This window comes from Diadema setosum, chromosome 10 (assembly GCF_964275005.1).
Source record: "Diadema setosum chromosome 10, eeDiaSeto1, whole genome shotgun sequence".
In the NCBI taxonomy this organism is placed as follows: domain Eukaryota; kingdom Metazoa; phylum Echinodermata; class Echinoidea; order Diadematoida; family Diadematidae; genus Diadema; species Diadema setosum.
The window spans coordinates 34,969,929-34,996,160 of NC_092694.1; the positions used below are offsets into that span (position 1 = coordinate 34,969,929).

General features: G+C 38.4%; 1 protein-coding gene across 1 annotated transcript; it reads right to left on the bottom strand.

The window, feature by feature from the left end:
• Positions 1–6,600: 6,600 nt before the first annotated feature.
• Positions 6,601–22,877, bottom strand: LOC140233965 (uncharacterized). Its single transcript, XM_072314053.1, has 5 exons — positions 22,760–22,877; positions 12,958–13,236; positions 10,496–10,546; positions 7,935–8,040; positions 6,601–7,249 (listed from the first exon to the last, which is right to left on the bottom strand). The coding sequence occupies exons 1-5, from the start codon at positions 22,875–22,877 to the stop codon at positions 6,601–6,603; spliced, it is 1,203 nt and encodes a 400-aa protein (XP_072170154.1).
• Positions 22,878–26,232: the final 3,355 nt, after the last annotated feature.

The following is a 26,232-nucleotide window of genomic DNA, read 5'->3' on the forward strand; positions in this document are numbered from 1 at the left end:
TCAAACTTTTCAGGCAGGATCCCTAGGTTGATAACATTTCAATTTATTCAAATGGCCATCATTTGAGAACTGTTTACACTTTTTCTTTTCTTTTTTCAAAATTTATAGAATACTTTCTTTTGGCATTGATTTACGGTTACAGCTCGTTATTCCCAAGGTTCGTTATTCAGAAGGCTCTTAGTCCGAAGATTCGTCATTCCGAAGGTTCGTTGTTCCGAATTTCATTTTCACATTAACGAATCTCCGGAATAACGAACCTTCGGAATAACGCCACAAATGTTCGGATTAACGAACAGCACCCTTGATTTACTTCTGTATGCATGAAAAAGGACTTCAAAATCTTCATTTTCATTAAGGAGATAAAATATCAATGAAGAAACACAAAGCACTGTATCATATATATATATATATATATATATATATATATATATATATATTTTTTTTTTTTTTTTTTTTTTTTTTTGTGGAAAGGTTGAACTATCGGTTACAACTCGTTATTCCGAAGGTTCGTTTTTCCGAATTTCATTTTCGGATGTACAAATGTTCGGATTAACGAACCCTTTTTCATTTTCAGATTAACGAACCTCTAGGTATAGGGAATTTGTGTGTTTCGGATTAACGAACCTTCGGAATAACAAACAGCACCCGAACTATCTATGATTATCTTAAATCCTTCGTGAAATACCCTTTGGAGTTGGTTCAGGACGGGTTCAATCTCACCTCTAGGCATGCCCTGGCACACTCTTGTACTCTGTGCAAAATAGGGACTAAAATGTCCCCTTTGAAGTTGACATCCAGCAATAACAATATGACGAATTGAATGCACACGAATAGACACTAGTAGTACAGGAATCACATTATATTTGTCAGACTGTGATTGAGATCTTTATTCATTATGTACCCAAGAGCAGTGCAACCATTGAAAGGGATGCTGGGATGACATTATAGGTATACCAGGTAACAAATGATAATGAGTGAAACGATTTACCGGACTTCTCTTAATACATCACATACACATACTAGTATCAATTTATTCAATCATATCAATTAACATCTATTATTCCCACTTCATTAAGTGCAAAGCTGATTTCCTTCTCTTATTGACACGGATACACCCGCGCACGTACACACACATGATTTGTACACATGCATGTACTCACATGTTTATATGATTATATCTTTCTCTCTCTCTCTCTCTCTTTATGTATATAAATACACATACGTGACGTATAAAGGATACCGTCGTCTACATTATGCAGTTATACACATGCACACTTTGCGTGCATCCTGTAGGCGCTTAACCCTAACTAGGCGGGGGGGGGGGGGGGGGGCTAGCCCCCCCCCCCGGACGTTCTATCGCCGCGACGTTTCATGACTTTTTTCTTTCGAGTCTCCCGCATCTTTTAACACCAAACTTGCGATGCCAGGGCGCGCGGTTCCGAAGTTGCCCATAAATATTTACGTGCATGTCAGACCAAAAATTGCTCAAAAACGTGAATTCGTGTACAATTTCAATGCAAACTGTGCAAGAACTACAGGCAAATTTCATAAAAGCATGATTATTTGGGGGTTTTATTGATTAAAATCAATCAATGTCACGGACAAATTTCATCAAAAAACAATGAAAAACAAAGTCGAAAAAACAGAAATACATAAGAAATTAAAAAACAATGAAATACTTCAGATTTCTGATAGCACAATGTTTTTCCTCTTACATTTGCTAAGGACACTAAAAAGAATATTTACAAAAAAATGTGCCTGTTTTGAGCTTTATTTACTGATTTATACCAAATTGTCCGATTTCCATGCATCATTATGCATAAAGTTGCATAATTTAGCTTAAATCATATTTTTTTTTAAATTAACTTCATAGTACTTTAGATTACGTCATAGGCAACGTGTCTGCCAATTTTCGTCGCGATCGCACCTCCCAGGCCCCCCCCCCCCCTCTATCATCTACCTAAATAGCCCGGCTTAGTTAGGGTTAATACTAAAAACCGTTTACTTCCGGGAACTGGTTGTGCTGCGTATTTAAAACTCTATTATATAACATACACAAAACCTTGGGAATAGCGTAATATCTCTGAGGTCACGAGTTGATACAATTTTTGTAGTTGCCCTGTTTCAAAAATTCTCGTGCTGAGGTATGCTGAGTGCTGAGGTATGTAATGTTAAAATGCATGAAGAAATCTGCAGAAACAGATAACGGTCCTGCATGCATAGACAATGTACAACTTTGGAGTATTGGGACAGTGCCTTCACTGACAAGAGACCTTCATTTATCATTAACATGCAAATAGACCGTTCACTGAGTAATTTATTCTAACATTTCTACTGTCACGGAGAAAGTTGGTGTACTGGATAAGTATGATAAATCCGGTAACTTACATTACAGATTTTCACTTTTATGAAGCATTAAAGAGTATCGAACTTTGCAGCTTAAAGATTTAACACAGCTTCATAATCTTATACCAATATGGTGCATAATGCCTTCAAACTTATATACACGTATTTCCAACAACCAAAGTATTGTTAAACAGTCCCTTTAAATCAGGCGTGGGAGTGACACATAATGTGAATGTGTGGACGTAAATTAGTTTCAGTTTATTCAAAATTAATGAATAGTTTCAGTTCTGCTTGTTTCCATTATGTGTGTCGCTCTAATCATCTTTACGCATGACGACACATCACTTCTATAAATCACGCGTATTACGTGCGTTTACGAATGGCTATATTCCCAGACATTCAGAGAAAATAGCCAAACACATCAACTAGATTTAGTACAACACAACTAGGATATTTGTTTTGTTCTCTCAAGTGTTCATTAAAAAAGAAGAGAGAAGTGATCCTTCCGATAGGAGTGTATACTTTGCACTTTTAAATATCTTATGCTTCACTGTGCATGTTTGATGATTTCTGTTGTTGCGCCTTTACAATTTAAATTGAGGTTAAAGGGTGTGTGCAGTTCTGGTAGAGGTGAGGATTTAGCTTTTAACGTTTTGCGAGATATTCAGAAATCACTCTATGGGATGTCAAAGAGCATGTGGTTCTAAGGGGTATCAAAAGTTTATTCGATGAAAATCGGTTTTGAAATGGCTGAGATATCCAAAAACAAGGTGAAACAAAGAGATCCTAATAAAGTTGTGGCATGTCGCCTTTTATTATTAGCACTTTTTTTGGATATCTCAGCCATTTGGCAGCCGATTTTCATCAAATAAACATTGAATTCTTCTTAAACTTGCATGCTCTTTCATATTTCATAGGAGGTTTCTCATTATCTCACTTAGGAATGTTCAAAGCATGAATCCGCACCTTGACCAGTACTGTACAGCCCCTTTAATTAGCTTGCAAGTTAGTCATTATCATCACATTGCGAATGATAATTATATTACAATAAATAGTTCGTATGATGAATCACTGGAGCAAAAGGCACATGTTCATAGATCCTCTGAAACTTATATACGTTCATAAGTCAGAAAAGCTTCTGGGAAAAGCGTGTGGCACAACCAGGCCTCCAAGAAATCCCAAACGCCCCAGGCATCTCTCTGTCGAGTAGCTAACGTGTCTTGTATCACCTATTTAGCTGTGCTAACGTGTCTTGTATCACCTATATAGCTGTCATTTCATTTATGAAAAAAAGAAGTACATGTACCTCATTTATACTGCTAATGACGGTTTTATTTGTCGAGTCCATTAACGGAAATAGTTCACACGAAAGCCTGTCGTCCTACATTTATACTAGAGTCGATGACATTAATCTCTCTCTTAATTATGTAGCAGATCGCATAGCAGCAAATCTCACGTTTTATCATCCTGTTGTATTTAAAGCGCAATTCAACACTATGGTCACATCGACTTTGAGATTTTAGTAGAGTTAAGTCGGATAATGTGTGGAGTTTCATTAAAAAAAGCCTTACAGTAAGACGTGAATTTTGAAATCTGAAAGTTGTACATGTTTGGCAAAAAGTAATACAGTATATAGAGGTCATCTTATTTGCTGGGAAGATGTATTCAAATACCATCATTTAACTTTGTTACAGGTTTATGCATAAGAATGGCAAAATCACAATTTTTGTCAGCAACGACGTCTCTTCTGAAATCATCATTGATATAGATTGATGTAACACAGCAAAGACTCGATTCCTTAAGGATTCTGCATTGGTTGGAGATTCATATGTAGGTGCGTAGATGGCTGCAGATTCCATGACTTCAACATCTTTTCCACTGATTTGAATGTATGTATGTGGTTGCTGTGTATACCGTATCACAGTTTGGCGAAAATGTGCGAAACATAATTTATTTTGTTTCAGTACCTCATATTAAGATTCTTATCACTGATTGGTCAAAAGTATATCATGTGACGTGGTGCAGTTCCGCCTATCATTGCCTCAGGGTTTCGACTTTCTATCACTAGCTTGACATAATGTCAAATACAGTAATGATAAAAAGCCAGAAACCGTCTGAAAGAATACGTATCCATCCCTCCGCGACATTTGCACACGAGGTACACGACGTATAGACTAGCTCGTGGTGACCGCAGCCTACACAAATTAACTTCGATTTTCTATATTAATATCACTTCCTGTTATAAGTCTGGTTCTACTTGCACTAGATCTGACTAGTCCTAAAGCTATAGCTACTAGGACCTAGTCTAAAACGATGAGGTATACAAAACAGATATAGACTCCTTTGTATTTGGATGTTGGTGGAAATTATCATTCCCTCGGTGCTTTTCATACCGACCCTTTTATCACATCGAGGCCTTGGTCGAGGGGTGATAGAAGGGTTGGTATAAAAAGCACCGAGGGAATGATTATTTCCATAACCATCCTCATGATCAGTCAATATTTGTATACGAACCTCCGCCACTCTGGTTGAACGCAAGCAACTTGAACAAGTCTGGAATAGCGCTTAAGGTGAAAATCGACTTCACGTTCAAGTACTTTATAATGGATTAAGCTTAAAGAAATAAAGCTTCGATGACATTGAAACTTCCTTACAAAGTAATGCTGAAAACCACATACCAAAGTAGGTTACAAGATCATTTTAATTACTTCCCATAGCCGCCTTATAGCTGGCCCATAAATCAAAAATAATGTTCTTTGTTTACATGACAGTAATTGGGATTATGTTCTTCCCATCAACGAACAACAAAGTTGACCAAACATGGGCACACGATAAAGGAAGTGTTCAAATTCGGCCCTGATGAAAAGACAACAACCCAAAAGCAAAAACAAAAACAAAAACAAATAACACGAGGCTATCTTAAGACATTGTGTGATCGCTGCCCGTTGGAGTTTCTCAAGCTCCAGCTGCAGCAGCTTCGTGACAAGCGGTGGCAAAGTATTGGGGGTGACATAAGAAAAGACAAAATGCCCGAAGACCTTGCGAAGTTCACTTTCTTGTTGAATTCGTGTATCCATTTTACCATTTGTAAGGCCGATTGACCCTCAATAGTACGATATCGTGTGTTTTTGTCATTGCCATTGTGTGGCATTTGTGTGTCCTTCGGGTAAGTTCCTTAAAAATGCACATCTTCGTATAGCCTGCGTGTGTGGCAGCTCCGGAGCCTTCTTGTGCGGCTCAGTTGCCATAGCGTCTAGCCTCGAGAGACCTGTAGGCAGCGCACTTTCTTAGGCTGATTGGCAAATTGCTTATTGCCAGCAAATTACTTATCAATAACGGTCTCCTCCACCTGTATAATAATACGAAAAATACGATGAAATATATACCATGTACATTTACTACACATGTAAATATTGACAGTATTTCTTTTGAGTACTTTTGATCATACTTTGATGTTAAAATCGCTGATTTTGTCATACTGATTTCATTTGTACAAGTGGAGAAATAAAAACAAACTGAAGCTTAACGCAGATGTCACACTGTCCCAACATTAAGCAAAGGTGGAAGACGATAAATTAAAGAACATTTTCAAGTTTGGTTTGATCGTATAAAGAGCGGATCATTCATGATGGCATCTTAAGCCATCGTATGACTGCCGGTGGAGTTTCTATAAATCCAACAGCAACTTCCTGAGCGATTGAAAAATCTTCATAAGCCATTATATTTTGTTTCTTTCGTGTGTCCGTCTCGTAAACGTCGTGATAAAGATTCACATCTTCGCGTAGCCATCGCGTGTGGTTCGAGAACCATTGCGTGACATTCTCGTAGGCGTACGTTGTACTTGCTTTGGCTGTTGACTGGCTTTTGACCACGTTCGGGGTAACAGTTTCGCACGAAATTGAAAGTTCCCTACACAAATTGTCATCTTGTGTCAATTTCCCGACATTGTGACGCCACAGCTGTCATGGCTGTAGGAAGATGTATTTCGGGCATGTCGGGAAAGCGTGATATAGTTTACACTACGTAACTTTCTGTTGTTCACTGTTGTTTATTCACTTTGACTTTTTTTGGCAAAGAGAAGTGTAACATGACTTTATGTGTGTGTGTGTGTGTGTGTCTGTGTGTGTCTGTATGTGTGTTTGTGCGTGTTTTGTAGCTCCCCTGGATATTTTACATTCACATCTGACGTTGATGTATGGGTAAGAACAAATAGGGCCTGAGGAGGGAAAAAGAAAAAACGCCGAACGAATGTCTCTAGATATACGTCATGTCGAAATAGTCCTTCGTCTTCTTTTGGGCACTGCGACGACTCCCAACAGTGCCAGTTCTATTTCTCTCTCCTTCATACAGTGTGTCTTCCACATCGGTATACGATGAGCATTCAGCACCTTCGTTATTGATCCCATTATCGAGTGCGTGTCCGAAGCCACCCTCCTCCAGAACGTCGTACAAGTGTGGGGTCGCAAGTCTCTCTTCGCTGTAGCAAGCTCCTGCTCGTAGCATGGCGCACGTGTCGTCTTGCCTTTCAGCTGGACGGGCGGAACCCTCTCCTTTCGCGCGGATGCTGTTACCCGCAAAGGGTGTCATGTAGATCTGCTTCTGGTAGCTATGCTGCAGCTGTGTGTACTCTCCGCCGGAGTCGTCGTCGTCGATGGCGGAGGTTTGGAGGGCTGCGGTGCTACCGTTGCGTCGTGATGACAATGTGTGACTACGTGAGCTGAAAGAACTGGCGGCCGATGCTATGCCGTTGGCTCTTCCCGTACGCGCTGGTAAGGTTGAGCTTCTCAGAGGAGAGTCAATCATGGCATTAAGGTTGACTTCCGTCATGTGGGGAGTGAAGGTCGCTGGCTCGGAATCAGCGTGGTAGGAAGCCGTAAGGGCCACCGTACGACGTCTTTTGCATCTGAAAGTGAAATAATAGGACGTAAGGTATTCAAATATAATTGTAACCATGTTTAACATTCACAGTAACCTCGGTCACATTACGTAAAACTTGCACGTAGTTTGTATGCTTCTCGATAACTTGCAGAAGTTTGAGCGAGCGCTCACATTACCAACAAAACTACACGTAAGTTTCGTGAATAGTGAAAACTTCCCTAATTCAAGGCAGAAATTTCGCAGTGGTCACAATTCCCAAACTGCACGGAACAGAATACATGTGTGCCTATTAGGTAGTGAATCTACGCGTAGTTTCGCGTAGTGTGACCGCAACTATGGATCATAATGTAACAGCGAATAAAAAAAAAAAAAAACTTATAAAAGTTATTATGCTAAAACTGATTTTTATAATAGCAATCAATGCCGGGGGATATATATTTACTCTACCAGCAATATTGATAAAGCCTAAGCTTTGAGGTTCTGACGTGAGGATAAGATATGTTACGATTGTGGTAGATGGAACATGGTTTCTCGAAACGGAGAAGATAATGTCTCATCTTATCATATATTATTTTCGCGGTAACCTCACCCCAACGCCTGTTATATCGATAAAATCATATGCTGAAACATTGACAAAGTTGTGGGGTTAATTTGAAGGCAGTGGACGCGAAAGAGGAAGAGTTGACACCCGATCTACTGTAGATGAGTACCTTCTGATGATACAACACGTTGTAAGCACGTTGATAACAAGTATTAAGACCCCTCCGGCGGCAAAGTATACCACATAATACTTGTAGTGCCATTCGAAAGGTTGCTCTAGAGAGAACGAAAAAGAATAGGATTAATCAAAGATCAATATATACGCTATAACCAACAAAAAGAAGTAACTCCCTTTATCAGATTAGCATAACATTTTATCGAAAAAAAAAAAGAAGTATAATGATTTTGCGAGGATATTCCCACTCTTATTGACAAACTTTCTGAGTGAAAATGAGAATCAATGAGCACACATAAAAGAAAAAAAAAATGGTAAATTTTCAAAAGTCATTAGTATTTGTGTGTATTGGGGGGGGGGGGGTCTGTGAAACGAGATTACGACGGATTTTGTTTCTGTGTATGTAACATTTAAGTGCTGTTGTTTTATCCATAGTTTGAACTCCTAACGCTATAGAATTACAAAACCCATTCAGTTTATTGAAAGATAATACATATCATTACCAGTACGTATAAGCATCAACACATGGGTGTAGACGTAAGAGGTAGTAATGTCGGGGTTATTATGGTGAGAGCACTTTAAAGATAACTCAAGAAGTGATAAAACGTACTGTAAACATTGCCTAAATGCAAACATGCGTGATAAATTTCGAACTCTTTGCTGTAACTCGTTTTAGACCTCTGAAATTACTTGTGACTCCCCCCCCCCCCCCCCCCGCCTCTGGATCCGCCACTGTGTAGTTGGTATATTGATTGACATAGGGTGAGCTATCCAAGATGCGATGCATCTCAATAGCTTTGCCGGTATGTTGTCCACCATGCGGCTCTATCAATAGGCAGTGATTCTGTAACAAATCGCACACTTTCCTAACTTCGACAGTTTTGAAAGACAGCTTTGCTGTAACCTCAACTGTTATAGATGGGCATTGAATGTTCAGTCTTTAAGCGGGGTTCCCACTATCACGATTGGCGCCACGATTGAAATCGTAGTCTTAATCGGGAAGCAATCGTGGTGATCTTACTAGATCGTATCAGATTGTATCAGATCATGAGGTCAATCGTGGTAATCGCGTTAATCGTAGAAAATTTTTGGACGGTTCAAAAATTTTCTACGATTACCACGATTAATTTTTGACCGTGATCATCGCATAAGATTGTCTTGGACTGTATCAAAACGCAGCAAGTCTTATCTAATCGTGGTTCTTAATCGTGTTGATCGGGATCGACTTTTTCACTTTCCTTCTGCTTATTTTTTTTTTCATATTTGCCCTTATTTTACTCGCAAATCGCAAATATTTAGTATTCCGCGAGGTAAAATAAGGGAGGGGTGGCAAAATAAAATATAAGTGAAACAACAACACCACTGAAACATCTACCAGAAGCAGAATGTTTCACATACTCCACAAAGTAACTTCTGTGACTTTTGAAAAGTGACCATTGTCGTGGATGAAAGGTCACTCGTGCATGACTATAAAGATCACTGCCATTATTTTCACATAGAAATTAGTCAATAAGTGTAGCAATAGCCTGCGAAATAATTTTGGTTAAGATTTTTTTTTTTTTTTAAGTGACATTTATTTAGGGGAGTTACCTTTCTGTTATGTGTGTATGTTGGTTTTGTTAAACACTGCCAATACAACAGTAAATCAAGCCAATCAAAACCAACCAAACTTTCAATGCCCCATGAGAAAACGACATTTTGAAATAAAAATGCATAATGATCCATACTATTCGAATATGATTTAATCAAACACACAAGCAAGGCTATCAGTTCGGCTAACTTTCTAATATTGAGCGTATATAACACATATTATGCTAGCATTCCTAAAGATCCCATCATCTTTTTTTAGCTTCAATTTCATCATATTTTCTTCATGTATTTCAAAGGAAGGTGAAAACATTTATCTTGATTTTTTTTCTTTCTGGGGAAGATGGGCAATGATCTGATCTTGTGTGTTTGTTTGTTGTTGTTATTTTTTTATGGGGGGGGGGGGGAGGGGAAGGGTGAGCACGTCGATTCAATAATCTATTAATTTCTTCAGGTTAGATTAGAGGAGGGACTATCTATATTCGGAGAACTATACCCTTCTTGGAAGCTACCAAGATGACCCATCCTTCTTCATCGTTTTCAAAAGTGGGGGATCTCCTGGTTTCATGAGCTAACAAGCAAGCAAGCAAAGAAACAAAAAAGCCTTCAGCGCAACATCTGGTGCCACTTCTGGGTTTCTTCAGCTGACAGGCAAAAAAAAAAAAAAAAAAAAAAAAAAAGGAAAAAAAGGTCTTCAGGTCATCTTTCCCATTCCACTTCCGGGTTTCTTCAGCTCACAAACAAACAAACAAACACACAAACAAACAAACAAACAAAGGTCTTTAGCTCATCCTACTCTACCATTTCCTGGTTTCTTCAGCTGACAAGGTTTCTATCTATTACTTTCTAGTGCCACTTACGCACTTCCGGGAAAAAAAAATGGAGGGGGGGGGGGGGGGGGGTCAGCGAGCCCCCCGGTTCCGCCGGCCATGTTCTACTGGAAACTTTCACCTCAGTACAGACACTTACCATTCGGCTCATCACAAGCACCGGCCGTCGAGATATTAATTGAGGAAGAGACTGCGGAAAGACATGAAGATAAAGTGTATGGCATGTTAGTGATTATATACGTAAACCCAGAAGACAAATCTATTTTCGATGACCTAGTGGTGATCCTTTACATCTAAAGAGAAAGTCAAAACCGGACAATGAAACAAGGCCTATAAAAAGCTTTCAAACATCACTGGCAAGATATCAGGTTATAAACGTTATTATCGTGGCGATTTAGGGGAGACTCGGGTCTATAATTGTTAAAATTTTGCCTATTAAACAAACAAAAAGAGCAACTTATTTCATTTTCTCTTTAAAAATATATATCTACTAATACCCTTTGTTTATTTGAAAGAGTAAAAAATTTGACAGTCAAGCAAACATGAAAAACATGATATGTCGTAATTCTATTACGGATTCAATAACCATAAGATTTTGTGACAACTTCCCTCGCTGTTGGGATAAGTTTTGACAGCACACGTGGTGCTTTGTTACACTTTAGATAGTTTTGTGGACAAATCGGTTAAAAGCTGATCTGAAAATTAATATGTGTTCATGAATAGCGGTGTTCCTGTCTGTGCATGCATATTTGTGCATGCTTATGTGTATGTGTGTCTGTGTGTTTGTCTGTCTGTCTGTGAGTGTGTTTGAACGCTCGTGGTACCACATAAATTACCACAACGAGAATGTATGTTACCACGGACAGTGTGTGGTAATGTACTACAGGCTCCACCGACTCATATCACTGCATGTGATAATTTGAATATCTGGCTGCATGTGGTATCTATGTGATAATGTAATTTATCTTTTAGTGATCGTGAATTCTGTAATCTCATTCGTCAATAAACCACTGAATATTTTCCGTATTCCGTGATATGACGTCTTGATATTCCAGGTTACACAGCAAAGACGCTTAACTGAAAAGACAGGTTGAAGTGTGTACTAATCCTGTACAAAACAAATGGACAAAAAAAAAAAAAAAAAAAAAAAAACCAAAAACAAAAACAAAAACAAGGATCGATATCGATGTAGGCCTGCCACATGACTGTACATTACAAAAATGTCATGCGGTACTCCTGCTGCAATACCGAACTGCAGCACCACGCAAAATACAATAGGAAGTACCACAAAAAAAAAAAAAAAGAGATGAAATTCCTGGTTTTTTTTTTTTTTTCTGTTTTTGGACATGTACCGCAGGACTACCATAGGACGATACCACACAGGACTACCACACAGCAAAACCACCCAACAGTACCACTTTAGCAAAAGCACAGAAAATACAATAGAGAGTATCACAGCAAAATACCATAAGGCATTTATGTTTTTGTTTTTTCTTGACATAATATTACAAAGGACTACCACAGGACAATACCACACAGCAGTGCCACACACAGCCTTTTGTCAAGGCCCTCTCACTGTATGATGTATAACGGACGACCACAACTACGACGTTGTCGACCATTGCCAATGTTGGCCCAATGTGGGATAACCACCCAATATCCACCGTGAATCAGTGACAAAAGTAAGACAATGACCAAACGTTGAGCCAATGTTTTGTTCACCGATTACGACCAACGACGTTGCCAACCATTGGCGACGTTGGCCCAACGCAAGATAGCCACCCAATATCCACCGTGAATCACTGACAATGGCCCAACGTTGTGCCAACGTTAGTTTACCGACTACGACATTGCAGACGATTGCCAACGTTGGCTCAATGTTTGATAGCCAACAAAATATCCACCGTGAATCACTGACAAAAGTAGGACAATGACCCAAAGTTGTTCCATTATAAGTTCAACCGATTACGACCTTGCTGAACACTGCCAATGTTGGCCCAACGCAGGATAGCCAACAAGAACCAGTATCCAACGTCCATCAGTGGCGACCATAAAGATATTGGCTCAACGCTGCATGAGCCAACGTCAGCTTACCGATAGCGGCCGTGTCGACTTTACTATGCCAACGCTGCTCCAACGGAGGATTGTTTGTTGGCTCCTGAATTGGAGGTGGATGGGTTTAATGAAGTAAAACCATGTCAAATATTTCAAAATTTTAATCAGAGAAGTAAAAACAGTTTCTTTGTCTTTTTACACCTCATTTCTTTATTATGTGGAAGGCATGATCACATTTCGCAAGCAGAGATTGTAGATTATGCTTTGATGTGGTACAGCTAGTAACGCCGACTCTTGTTCAGATATTGAGAAGACGATTATGTTACAACTTACCCTCGTGTTTGAACTATATAGACCCAGACTGCCCTTAAGTGGCATGGTGTGACTTAACTGACTTGTAGACTTCATGATTTATGAATTGTCGTTATAATAATACTATCTTTTAATAATTAAAACAAAAGTACACATAAAAATGACTGATTAGCGGGAACGTTCCTTCCTGCTTTTGTCAACATAACCAAAACTTGTTTAAATAGCCAAACTCACCTATATAGGCCAATATCTTCCCCCATCCTCCGCACCATTGTTCGTTATCACCGGGGCAAGGTATCCCACAGTTGTCTGTTAAATTTAGCCGATGACTGTGGTCTAAACACTCGAATTCATATCCACATGTACATTCCGTCCCGTTGGAGATTCCAGCAAAGCGATATCCGCTTTCTCGGCAAAACGCCGTGCAGTTATCGATGATAAGTGACCTGCCGAAACTGAACTGGTGATTGTTCTGCACGCATTCCTCTTGATAACAACCGATGTACAAACCATCTGTAATTATCGATGGAGATGTCTTCATTAACTTTTCTTTTCATCATTTCCATTTCATTTCCTAATCCTATCTACAACTCACTAAAAAACAAACTCGCATTGATGTGTGCGAGAGAGAAACAACGTTACTACTTCAGGTAACAAAAATTTTTCCCTGAAATATCTTTCCTCTTGAGACCATATCCTCTGAGCCTTCTTTTCAAAAGTCGAGACCTTTGGGGCATCGTGCATTGCAGAATGTGACTTTCACTCCAACTTCTATCACAAAATAAAAGTATAATAACACAAGGTTTAGTATATATAGTCCGGGAGCCAGCGGGGGTCAGCCTAGCTGAAAAGGTTACCAATTTTTATGTATATAGCAATTTAGTACATATGCCCCTGAGTATGGAAATGCACGTCTGGCTGGTCATCGGTGGTGGGTGTGGCCAGGAGGGCCAAAAAAATGACCCCCCAAAATTAGGCTAGCCTAGCTGGAAAAGTAACCCCATGAAAACAACTGGAACTTGTTCGTTACACTCACAGGATAAATGAATGACCATTGCCAGACGTTTTAAGTGGTGGGGGGTAGCCGCCAGACACCCTTAAAGACCCACCTCCAGCTAGGCTAGCCTAGCTGAAAAAGTAACCCCATGAAAACCACTGGAACTTGTTCGTTACACTTCCAGGATAAATGAATGACCATTGCCAGACGTTTTAAGTGGTGGGGGGGGGGGGTAGCCGCCAGACGCACTCAAAGACCCAACTTTTTCCAGCTAGGCTAGCCTAGCTGAAAAAGTAACCCCATGAAACCCACTGGAACTTGTTCGTTACACTTCCAGGATAAATGCATGACCATTGCCAGACGTTTTAAGTGGTGGGGGGTAGCCGCCAGACACCCTCAAAAACCCAACACTTTCCAGCTAGGCTAGCCTAGCTGAAAAAGTAACCTAGTGAAAGACCCACTGGAACTTGTTAGTTACACTTGCAGGATAAATGCATGACCATTGCCAGACGTTCTAAGTGGTGGGGGTAGCCGCCAGACGCCCTTAAAGACCCAAATTTTTCCAGCTAGGCTAGCCTAGCTGAAAAAAATAACCTAATGAAACCCACTGGAACTTGTTATTTACACTTACAGGATATATGCATGGCCGTTGCCAGACGTTTTAAGTGGTGCAGGGGTAGCCGCCAGATGCCCTCAAAGACCCAATTTTACCAGCTAGACTAGCCTAGGCTGGAAAAGTAACCTCCTGAAACCCACTGGAACTTGTTCTAAGTTTGTATCTCACCTGGTAAACACTGTCGACATAGTATTCTGGTGTTCTTTCAATAACCTTCCACACTTTTGAGCTATATGACCACCAAATTCACTCCTCAGATCATCTAATGATTGTTGTCAAGTGTTAATATTGGTGAAGTCCGACTACGTCAACAGTCAAAGAGTCAATGAACTATACCATTTGAAAATCTCTGTAATCACAAAGTCGATACGTGGACGAGACATCACTTCACCTTTGCCTTGTTAGATGGTGAATATTTGGTAAGTTATTTGATTTGTATTTGATAAGTCTTTGGCAACAAGTGCAAAATTAAATTCTGTGCCTTATTTGCTGAACAAACGTCGTAGGACAACGACCTGTTAGGCAATATGGCGGAACAATAACTCTATATTATTAGTGTTATAGAAAAAATGACAATGATGTAGTTCTGAAGCATACTTTTCATTAGATACTTTTGCAATGACTCAATGTATACTTTTAATCGAACTAAGTATATATCCATGACTTGCACATGAATTACGGCCGAACGATTCAGTGAGGAAAGTTTTCTGTCATGTCATTACGGAAGAAGTGAACGTGTCAATATTTTGCTATTTGTTCCATAATTATTTCTGAAGTGGTTAAATGTATTTTCCTAAAACGTTTTTTTCTTTTATTTAACGTTGCATCCAAATGCCTATTCGTTGAAAAAATGCGGGCCATGTATTCAAAGGTCAAAGATCATAGGTTAATGGAAGTAGGGTACACAACATTTCACTAGTTGTTGGGTTTTTTTTTTTTGGGGGGGGGGGCATGATTCAAAGTGTCCTGAAACCTTGTATAATACATGTATTTAATTTTGTAGTCACGACACTTGCTATGTATGATGCCAAACTCTTCCCGCTCATACAAATGCAGCCGTTTCAGGGAAATAGTTATGATATTCTTATACTTCATGATTTGGTAATGCTGAAGTGGTTCATAACATTCCATTGATACTATGTATAGAACAGAAAGTGAATTTGACAATTGTATATGATATCCGCAGTTTACTCTTTGACAGGTTCTATCATCCGAATAATATGTATAAATTGAATATACAGTAGTACCGTATTCAGTAACTACAGGTTAAGTTAGATAAGCTGCATTCATTTTCAACGCGACCATGGCGTTATAGCCAAAGATGATTGAGTTCTGTAAATCTCTGTGTGCCTGCATAGGATTGGAAAACGAAACAACTTTCTGTGTAGAACAACGAAACAGAAACTGGTATATGCATTATTCTCAGTCACTTTGTTATTCATAATGATGGTTTGCTCATTGCAGTTCCGGAATCTCAGCTCGAGTGACTCGAATTGATCCCAAATCAGTCGGAATGCGTGTATCACCCAAAACAATAATAAATATTATCTGAACACATAACTGCAATCCTACATAGTCTCTATTGGTTGCCGATAAGGGCTGGTATCAAGTTTGATTTTCATATTATTTACAGTACCTTGTATTTAAATGTTTTCATCAAAATGCCCGTATACCGTATGCGTATCTCAGTTAACTCTTTAAACCATACTTGTAATCTACATGCCAAGAATCTCATGTTTTCAATAAGCGTGAACTCCAAGACATGTAGTGATAAGGACTTTAAGACAATTGGCATCGTCATTATAAAACAAATTCCCATTTTACAAGATACGTTTTAGATTTTAGATAGAAATATGGATTCGTTTGAATGCATACAAACAGCTTCTTAAATCCTCTTACATTTTGTTTTTAAGATATGGTGTATACTTTAGAAATGTAAGAAGCATGCTCTTGTTTTAGAGGTTTTGAATACTGGTAAGAAGCATATCTTATTCTTATGGATTATGTGAATAAGTGCGCATTCAAGAACGTTTTGAATAAAACGTATCCAGACAACTGCATATCATATTTTCATCTCTCCCTTCATGCAGATGTATACTCTTGCCGAGAGGGTTTGTTTGATAGATAGTGATTCTAGTGCTCACCTTATTGAAAAGGTAATTGGGTAATTTTTTTGGTTTCAGTATATTATTCAAACACAACTAAGTTAACTTTTACATTAACATTTTCACGACTCACAAATTCCACACGCACACACATTTCATGATTCACAAGATCCAAGTTACACTAATCCTATTTACTTTGCAGAGTGCAACAACAACATAAGTTATATACTGAGCAAATATAGGCTTAGATCAGTTCGCACTATTCAAGGTTTAGAGTAGTTAAGTGACTTAATCGTACCTGATTATGTGATGCTAAGTTGCACCTTGAGATGATGGGCAATATTGCCCCTATAAAGGAGCAGGCAGTGACACTCACTTGCTCCTTTAAAGGAGCAATTTTGCAGCAGTCATGGAGCAAATAAGCACCACATAGGTGCAACATCATACCAATTCTTGCATCCTTCGGTGCGAGGTTGCGCCTTTTCCAAGGGGGCAAAGTCGTTCCCGGGGGTGTAACTTTCACCCTTTCTTGCGGGTACAAAGCAGCACCCAAAGTTCCAAGACTGCACCCACAAAACAAGGCCCAATCTTGGAACTTTAGGTGTTTCTTTGCACCCTCACGCCAAGGGTGTAAAGTTGCACCAAGATGTAAAGGCTACACGGGGTGCAAAGGTGCGCCGAGAGGTAAAGGGTGCAAGATCGCACCCTCAAGAAAGGTGCAACTTAGCACCACTTAGTGTGGGTGGAAAGATGCACCCTCAAGAAGAGGTGCAATCTAGCACCACTTAGTGTGGGTGGAAAGATGCACCCAAGGGAACATTTTCGCACCCTCAATAAAGGGTTAAACTTTGCACCCTCTCTGGAAGTGCAATGGTGCACCCACACGGTGCAAGATTATACCCTTGCGCAGGGTGCAACTTTTGCACCCATTTCTTGAGGGTGCGAAATAAAACCAATTGGAAGCCGCCAGTGCGACATCACTTTGCACCCTTAAATTGTGCAAAAGTGAACCTTTTTTTTCCTTAGTGTGTACAAAGCATGTTATGAGCTGGAAGTCTCTATTTTGCTATCTTATCTTTACTCGTCACCGTCTTTTCAGCTACAAGGTATAATACTAATTCCTATAGTACGTCCATGAGCTCATTGGCTATATCAAAAGAAGTTGAACATTTAATTACTGTAGCATTTGCTTTAAAACATTAGCATTTTAATCCCTAGCTAACCAAGTACTTGCAGTATTATTTTATACACACATGAATTCCTTGTTCCTGTGAGCTACGTTTAATATGAGCGTGACCGAGTATTAGACACGTGTCAAGCCTTTGCAGACACATGTTTTTCCTTATATTGTTAAAAGGTCATTTAAAACAAATTTAGATATATATCTATTTCTTGTTAAGAGGAGCAAATGTGGAGATCATGACCTGTGATACATGTTACGGGAAGTCTATATTTTTATGTGTACTCGTTTTTTTTTTTCAACTACAAGGAATTACCTATGAGATAATTGGATAAAGAAGCTGAGCATTCCTTTTTTTTTCATCAGTTAATGTCAGTGCTGGAGCATTATTCTTGAAAAGTTGGCATCTAAATGTCCTCCAAACCAAGTACTTACTGTATAAAATTATATTCCTGTGAGTTACGTTTCTTATGAGCGTGACAGATCTGTAGACACGTGTCATAGTGGTTACAAACACTAAGTTTCCTTTGCGATTTTGAACAATGTCAGATGTTCTGGTTTTTCAATTTCGTTAAGAGGAGACAATAATGATTTCATGTAAAGCATGTCAAGGAAAGTTGATAGTTTGGTTATCTTATCATTACTCATCTTCGTCTTCTCAACAAGAAGATGACACACATGAGCTCATATGATAAAGAAGTTGAAGGATGTTTAAATGTTGGTAGCCACGTAGGGGCTTTTGTCATAACATTTTGCATCTTAATCCCTCAAAACTAAGTACATGCAGTGTTAGTTTATAGATAACATAATATTTTTGTTGTTGCTGTGAGCTTATTCATATGAACGTGACAAATTCTTAGACATGTTTCTCATATGTTTCAGACATATATTTTACTGAAGAACAGCAAATGTTGAGTTTATTGGCAAGAGAGGTTGATCATTACTTTACATTTAAGTTCATCTAAGTGCCGGAGCATAAACTTGTTTTGAAATATTAGCATCCAAAACCTTCCAAACCAAAACATGCAATACTAGATATGACATGAATGCCTTGTTGTTATGACTTATGTTTCTTAAAAACACAGAATTTTTCTGCTTTTGCAATGTACTATGTTCAAAAACACTCTTGAACAATTTTCATATTTCGTTTCTTTCTTAAGATAAGAAAACGGTGAAGTAATGTGAAGCGTGTTCCTAGAAGTTTTATTTCGTTATTAATTTTTCTTTACCCATCTCCTCAACCGTAAGATGATACGGTATACCTAAAAAGTCATAGGCCAAAGGTGTTGAGCTTTACTTCCCATTTTAAAGGTAAATTTAAAAGCTGGGGCATTATCTTTTAAAAGTTGGCATTTTAAGCTATGTACACTGAGTACGAGTCTTACTGAATGGATTTCTTGTTGCAGTAGAATTGTATTTTTATGAGCTTCATGGAGTATTAGACAATTGTATCAAGCGTTTGCAAAAACTGTTAATGTATTCCCTTTTGCTAATGTCCAAAGAGTTCATTTGCCAAGTTTTGATTGTCTTTTGTTTTAATCATCAGGGGTTTGTTTTATCATGGTCATAGAGGAAAGAAACTTAATTATAAAAAAAGCCTTCATATAAGAAGAGATACTGTAGGACACGATTTCATCAAAAGTTGTGTGATTTTCAACATTTCCAAAATGGAATTGATGAATATTTCTCCCCAAGGCAGAGAAAGAAAGTAGTTTTTGTCTTTTTTTCACGTCAGCAGGTTATAATACCCGCGGGTTTACGCCCATCCCACCAATTTCCATCCGGATACTGTACCCGTCCCTGTTTTTTTGTTTTTTGTTTTTGTTTTACTCTGCATATAAAATGAGAACATGTTTGAGAAAAATCCCGACATGTTTGATTGGGCAATTCTTTTTTGCTGTCTATTATTCTTTCCAAATAAGTTTTTTTGGTTCTCACTGAGGACAAATACAGATACCCTATTTCTTCTACCAAAACCACAGCACTGTGTATTTTCATATTTCTACAGTATTTCGTCTCAACACTTGCCCTATTGATATTTCAAAGCATGTTTCCCTGTGCGCTCAAGAAACTCCCCCATTAAAGGAGACCTCCGGGTGATTTTCAGATTCTTACATTTGTACCAACTATGAATTAGTTATACTGAGGACAGAGTTCCAGAATTTGTGATAATTGGGATGAAGAATAAGAATATTTGCAAAAATAGAACAAATTGCAATGAACAAGGATGATGACATGGCAGAGTCACCATAAGAACGCATGAGTTGGGGCTCAAGGAAGCAGAACAAAAGAATAAGGCATGCATAGATTATAGACAGGTGAACTCGCAAGCAAGCGGTATTGTTATGGAATTACACTGCTATCATTTCTGAAATATGTGAACATTCTATGTCATCATCCTTGTTCAGTGTAATTTGTTTAAGGTTTTTCAAAGTGTTTCTCTGCTCAAGAACCAGAATGAATTCCACAAATCTATACAGGGAGTTGTTTCCGGAGGTTACTTTTATAGCTAGGCTAGCCTATAGCTGGTAAAATTGGGTCTTAGAGAGCGTCTGGGGGCTACGCCCCACCACTTAAAGCGTATGGCAACGGTCATGCATTTATCCTGTAAGTGTAACGAACAAGTTCCAGTGGGTTTCATAGGGTTACTTTAATTTTCAGCTAGGCTAGCCTAGCTGATAAGAGTTGGGTCTTTGGGGCGTCTGGCGGCTACCCCCACCACTTAAATTGTCTGGCAACAATCATTCAATTATCCTTTGAGTGTATCAAAAGAATAAGTTCCAGTGGGTTTCAGGAAGTTATTTTTCCAGCTAGGCTAGTCTAGCTGGTAAAATTGGGTCTTTGAGGGCGTCTGGCGGCTACCCCCCCCCCCCCCACCCTCACTTAAAACGTCTGGCAACGGTCATGCATATATCTTAGCTGTAAGTGTAACTAACAAGTTCCAGTGGGTTTCACTAGTTACTTTTTCAGCTAGGCTAGCCTAGCTGGAAAAAGTTGGGTCTTTAAGGGCGTCTGGCGGCTACCCCCCACCACTTAAAACGTCTGGCAATGGTCATGCATTTATCCTGTAAGTGTAATGAACAAGTTCCAGTGGGTTTCATTAGGTTACTTTTTCAGCTAGGCTAGCCTAGCTGGAAAAAGTTGGGTCTTTAAGGGCGTCTGGCGGCTACCCCCCCACCACTTAAAACGTCTGGCAATGGTCATGCATTTATCCTGGAAGTGTAACGAACAAGTTCCAGTGGGTTTCATTGGGTTACTTTTTCAGCTAGGCTAGCCTAGCTGGAAAAAGTTGGGTCTTTGAGGGGTCTGGCGGCTACCCCCCACCACTTAAAACGTCTGGCAATGGTCATTCATTTATCCTGGAAGTGTAACGAACAAGTTCCAGTGGTTTTCATGGGGTTACTTTTTCAGCTAGGCTAGCTTAGCTGGAGTTGGGTCTTTAAGGGTGTCTGGCGGCTACCCCCCACCACTTAAAACGTCTGGCAATGGTCATTCGTTTATCCTGTAAGTGTAACGAACAAGTTCCAGTTGTTTTCCTGGGGTTACTTTTCCAGCTAGGCTAGCCTAATTTTGGGGGGTCCTTTTTGTGGCCCCCCTGGCCACACCCACCACCGATGACCAGCCAGACGTGCATTTCCATACTCAGGGGCATATGTACTAAATTGCTATACACATAAAAATTGGTAACCTTTTCAGCTAGGCTGACCCCCGCTGGCTCCCGGACTATATAATCTATTAATGCATTAATTTTGGTGTTATTGTCTTACTCAAATTTCTTGAAGTACTTGCACGCTTCCTTTCCGAAAGGCTGACAGAATTCATCTAAACATCCAAGATATCTCGAAAACATTTATGTAAGAAAGTCCCAGATATCGGCATGGTCGTGACATATTAACAGTATTTTACTGTAATTCCTACTTTTTGCTACGTCGTCACGTTTGCGTGTTTCTATTATGACTGTGTTTCTCTTTTCATTTGCCTTTGCACGTGTGTGTTTATATCTCTTATATATATATATATATATATATATATATATATATATATATATATATATATTTATTTATTTTGGTTCCATTCATCTGACTACATTTGTTTTTTTCTGCATACCAAGTAATTATTTCATACCTATGTGGGTGCAATTTCATTTCACCTTCCTTATGTTTAAAGATTTTGTTGTCAAACACAAACACCTTTTATGAAATCCTATTTCAGGACTCATCATCTTAGTATTGAGATACGGCAAGGATTGTGTCTTTCATGGAAATTTCCACGCCCTATATCCCACGAATTGCAATTCTCCAATGTCTAAATGACGCATCTATTGAAAAGTTAAATAAGGACATAACTGAGAACCGTAAAAGCTATGGCATTTTTTAAAAAAAAAAAAAGGGCGTTATGTACGTCATACTTTGTATACCTTGCTTTTTTAGCATTACACATTAAAATATTATATTAACGGTTAAAAACACCAGTAGTTTTTGAACAGATCAGCACGCATGCCATTATTACTAATGTGATAAGTAACTTATTTCGTCCACAACTTTGTCGTATTCTCCATTAATTGTTATCCTCAAATATACAACTCTTTAATCTATCACATTTAGATATAAGCTGACTTTCATCCCTGTTAGATTTTAATTCAAATAATGAAATAATAATTTTGACAAATGATAAACATTTCCTTCAGAACAGAATTACTTGGGGATAAAATGATCAAAATTAATCGTCAGCATATGAAAAAGAACCACGAAACATATGGCTCATGTAAACATCCTTTACCAAGTGCCTTCAATAATGGTGACGGAGCCCATCCATATATTTTGCAGTCAAAATACATGAGATGACATAGAACCCCACCTTGTTTTACTCTATTGGTAACCATAAAAAAATAAAAATTAGAGTAAAGCCTATTCCATTTGGGTACCATCTCCTGATATAAATACATAATGTCAATAGCAACTTGTAAAAACAATGGGCAAACATCTTTGTGTGACGTGATTTTAAAAGAATCTAGCAAAGTTCCATTTGAGAATGCGTGAAATAAACAGTACGATAGAGCATAATATCAGTGACAATTATGTATGTAACAACAAGTTATTCTGTAATGGAATGAAAAAAAAAAAACTTACTTGCAGAACATGTGCGATCTACGCAGCTTGGCAGCGGAGTTACTCTTCCCAAGTTGAAAGTGGACATGAACAACAACATACTCGTGACACGGAGACATATTTCGATCATAGTATATCGAAGCGTCATAACAAAACGCGCTACCACAAAACTTGAGGAAGGCAATTCTTCGAGTAAAACTTGTCGCACCCCACGTAATATCTGAATGCCATTAAGTAGCAAAAAAAGTATAAATTATAAATTTGTGCACTCCCGTTTGGTCGATGTTTAAAAAAAGTTGACGGTATGTGTTGAGGATAACCTACACATTTGATAGGGATGGTACTTTCCCCGAAACAGCTTTCTCTCGAAATGAAAAGCCTGCGACTAATTATTGATTAGAGCAGCAGTTGTTATTACATTCCTTGCGCATGCGCACCCAGCGGTTTCTCCAGGAAGGTCCAGTTTCGAAAGGTCGACCTCTTTAGAAAGGATACGCATTACAGTTGATTGTATGTCAATGGCAGGGGAACAGAAAAATTCCTCCGGAAACTTATCATGCTGTACACCAAGAGCATGATATTATTCTCTCAGTCTGTAAAGCACTTGGCAAGGGACAAGGTGCCTGAAAATATGTACATGAGGCCCCAATATTAAGCTTGGCGTACTGGGGGTCCTCCTGTATGGCACCTTGACTGTTTTTCTTCTTTTATTGTGTCTCCGTTCTCTGTCACAATGATTTCCTTACTTTTCACGTGCAAAATCAGCCATGAGTTATTATAAACCATGAGTATATTTCTGAAGTGATCATAGTTGATTATTTGTACCATACAGAAACAATAAATGAAATGAAATGAAAATGAAATGTTTTGTACAGCATGATAAGTTTCCTTGGGATTTGTGTGTGTGTGTGTGTGTGTGTGTGTGTGTGTGTGTGTGTGCTCCTACTAATGACTAATAGTATTGATTGACAACACCTGGTCTGCTAATTACTTTACATAATCATTATATATATATATATATATATATATATATATATATATATATATATACATACATAATGTCTGGCTATTTTCCCTTTAGTACTATAATATACACATACGAGTAATATGGCAGACTACTATAATTTCAGTTTGTCTTTATCCGGAACGCCCTGTCGTATTAATACTGAAGATCCTCATGAAGTATATATGAACAAGCAGTTCCTCAAGTCTAATTCGCCTGCACATAAGATTTAGTAAGGAACTGGGCATGACTTTTTGCTGCATATCTGGGTGGTGACTTAAGAAGTTCAATGTCTTTGCCCTTACTGTTGATGAATATGGATAAAATCATTACTTAAGACACTCAGTGGCTTATATAATTTGCATCTTTAGACGCTGACAAATTGTGTGAAACTCTTGAAAGGAAGCGAACTAAATCTGTCGATTTTTAGATAATTATTATGTTGGTTGACCCTCAGAATACGTTGATATTGCCATACTGCCTTCACTATTTAGGGAAAATATTGCATCACAAGTTAAAGACAAGTCAGGTATGTGGCCCTGACCCGTACTGTCACCCAATAAGATCTATATGTTCATGAAAAATATTCCTTGTGTGGTGAGAGTTAATGCCTTTAGTGGATGCCTACCATATTATTCATGGATTTGGCAAATGGGAAGGAGAAAATATTGCTGAAAATCATGCCGTCGTGGCAAGTATACGGCTATGTCCAAACACGGAAGTGTTAATGTGGGATAAACATGTGTATGAGCCTATGTACCACAAGATAGAGAGGTTGCTTTATCAATCGAAGCCTGCCAGAACACAATGTTCACTGTACCTTTCAAAATCATGAAACACAATCTGTTTTCAAAACAGTATTGTGGTCTTTCAACACTACTAGTTGTAAAAGGGACTTGTAATATTATAGAACTGCCTGTCCTGTGCGCAACTTGGTAATCAATAATTTTAAAGTCTTCCTTAAAGACCATCCTTACATCACACGTACATTCAATATATAAGGTGATGCTTTTCAGTTCCTTCGCTGTTAGGTAGGTTTACTGTGTGGTACACTCTTTTGAGGCAAAGGTAATAATTTGGCGCTACTTCCACTTGAAAACATAAAGGGACTGTGCAGACAGCAGGAAAAAAAAAACAACACTTCTACTCCCTTCCAAGGAGGATTTAATAAATACATACTTTTTCCTTTCGGTAGGATAGATCCAAATTAGGAAAATGATTCAACATAGCATATTTGAGACATAAATTATTAGCATATGTAGTATTTAAGCGAAAAGAGAGCCCTGAGGAAGACAGGCAGCTGGTTTATTTTAAATCTGCATGATTGTATAATATTATTTTATTTTGAATACTTGATGTGTGTGTCTACTTTATATCGTTTTGAAATTTGTTTGTCCATTTTATGCTGTTTCTATATTTTATGCTAATCAGGCCACTCTGTATAAAGATTTGCAATAAATACACAAAATAGATAAATAAAGAAGTGCTAAAGTATATCCAGCGGCAAAATCTTGATCTTAGATAGTGTACTCTTCTCTTTGAGCCTTGGAGAAATCTCAGTTAGCCGTGATCTCAGGAATGATATGCTGCCCTCTGTGGTATAAATAAATAAATGAATGAAGAAATAAATAAATACACTTATGGCATGTATATTATCATGTCATTTTTCAGTAACAAAAAACACAGAAACAGGAACAGCATATCATACCCAAGGTCCTTTTCTGGACACATGACAGGTAATGACGTACTTTCATTGATACTAACAGTGAACAAGTAATGATATTGTAATAGAGGATCTACACAAAAATTGCATATGTATATTTGCAATTGAGAACCTTAATAATTAATTGATTTTGCCCTATTTTGGTGCGAACTGAAAAACTGGAGGTCTAAGGAAAGACAACAGGATAAATTACAATTTTACTTCCATTTACGACTAATTGCAAAGAACTTCCTTCACTCATCTCGAGTCTGTCTTTCTCCCTTGTATTCCGTCTCTCCACGCCTTTCATATTAATTTTCTGTCTTTCTTTTCTTCCTGCTATGCTTATTTTCTCCTAACATGCCAAAAAATGCTAACATCTACGTTGCATTCCCTGCTATTTTGAAATTTTGAATAAATTTGGCAGGAGGGACCTGTTTGATATAATCAAACAAACGCGCATCAATCCTGCAAGCGTGAGTATCGGCATCCAAAGTGTAGATCCTACCTTACCCTTGGGTCACTTGTTATTGTCCATAAATATGAAGAGTTTGTTTGCAAAAACCGATAAGTCCATTTTTGAAGATTTTGAAGTACGGTCTCTGTCATAAGGTACAAAATAATACCTTTTAAATGATATATTGTTCGCTACATATAAAGGTATATTTTTGAAGTTATGGTCAAAAGAAGCAAAAATTTTCTTATTATTCTCTTTATTTTTCTTGACCTTTAATTGCAAATATCTCCATTTGACAAATTGATATGGACTTATCGGTTTTTGCAAACAAACTCTTCATA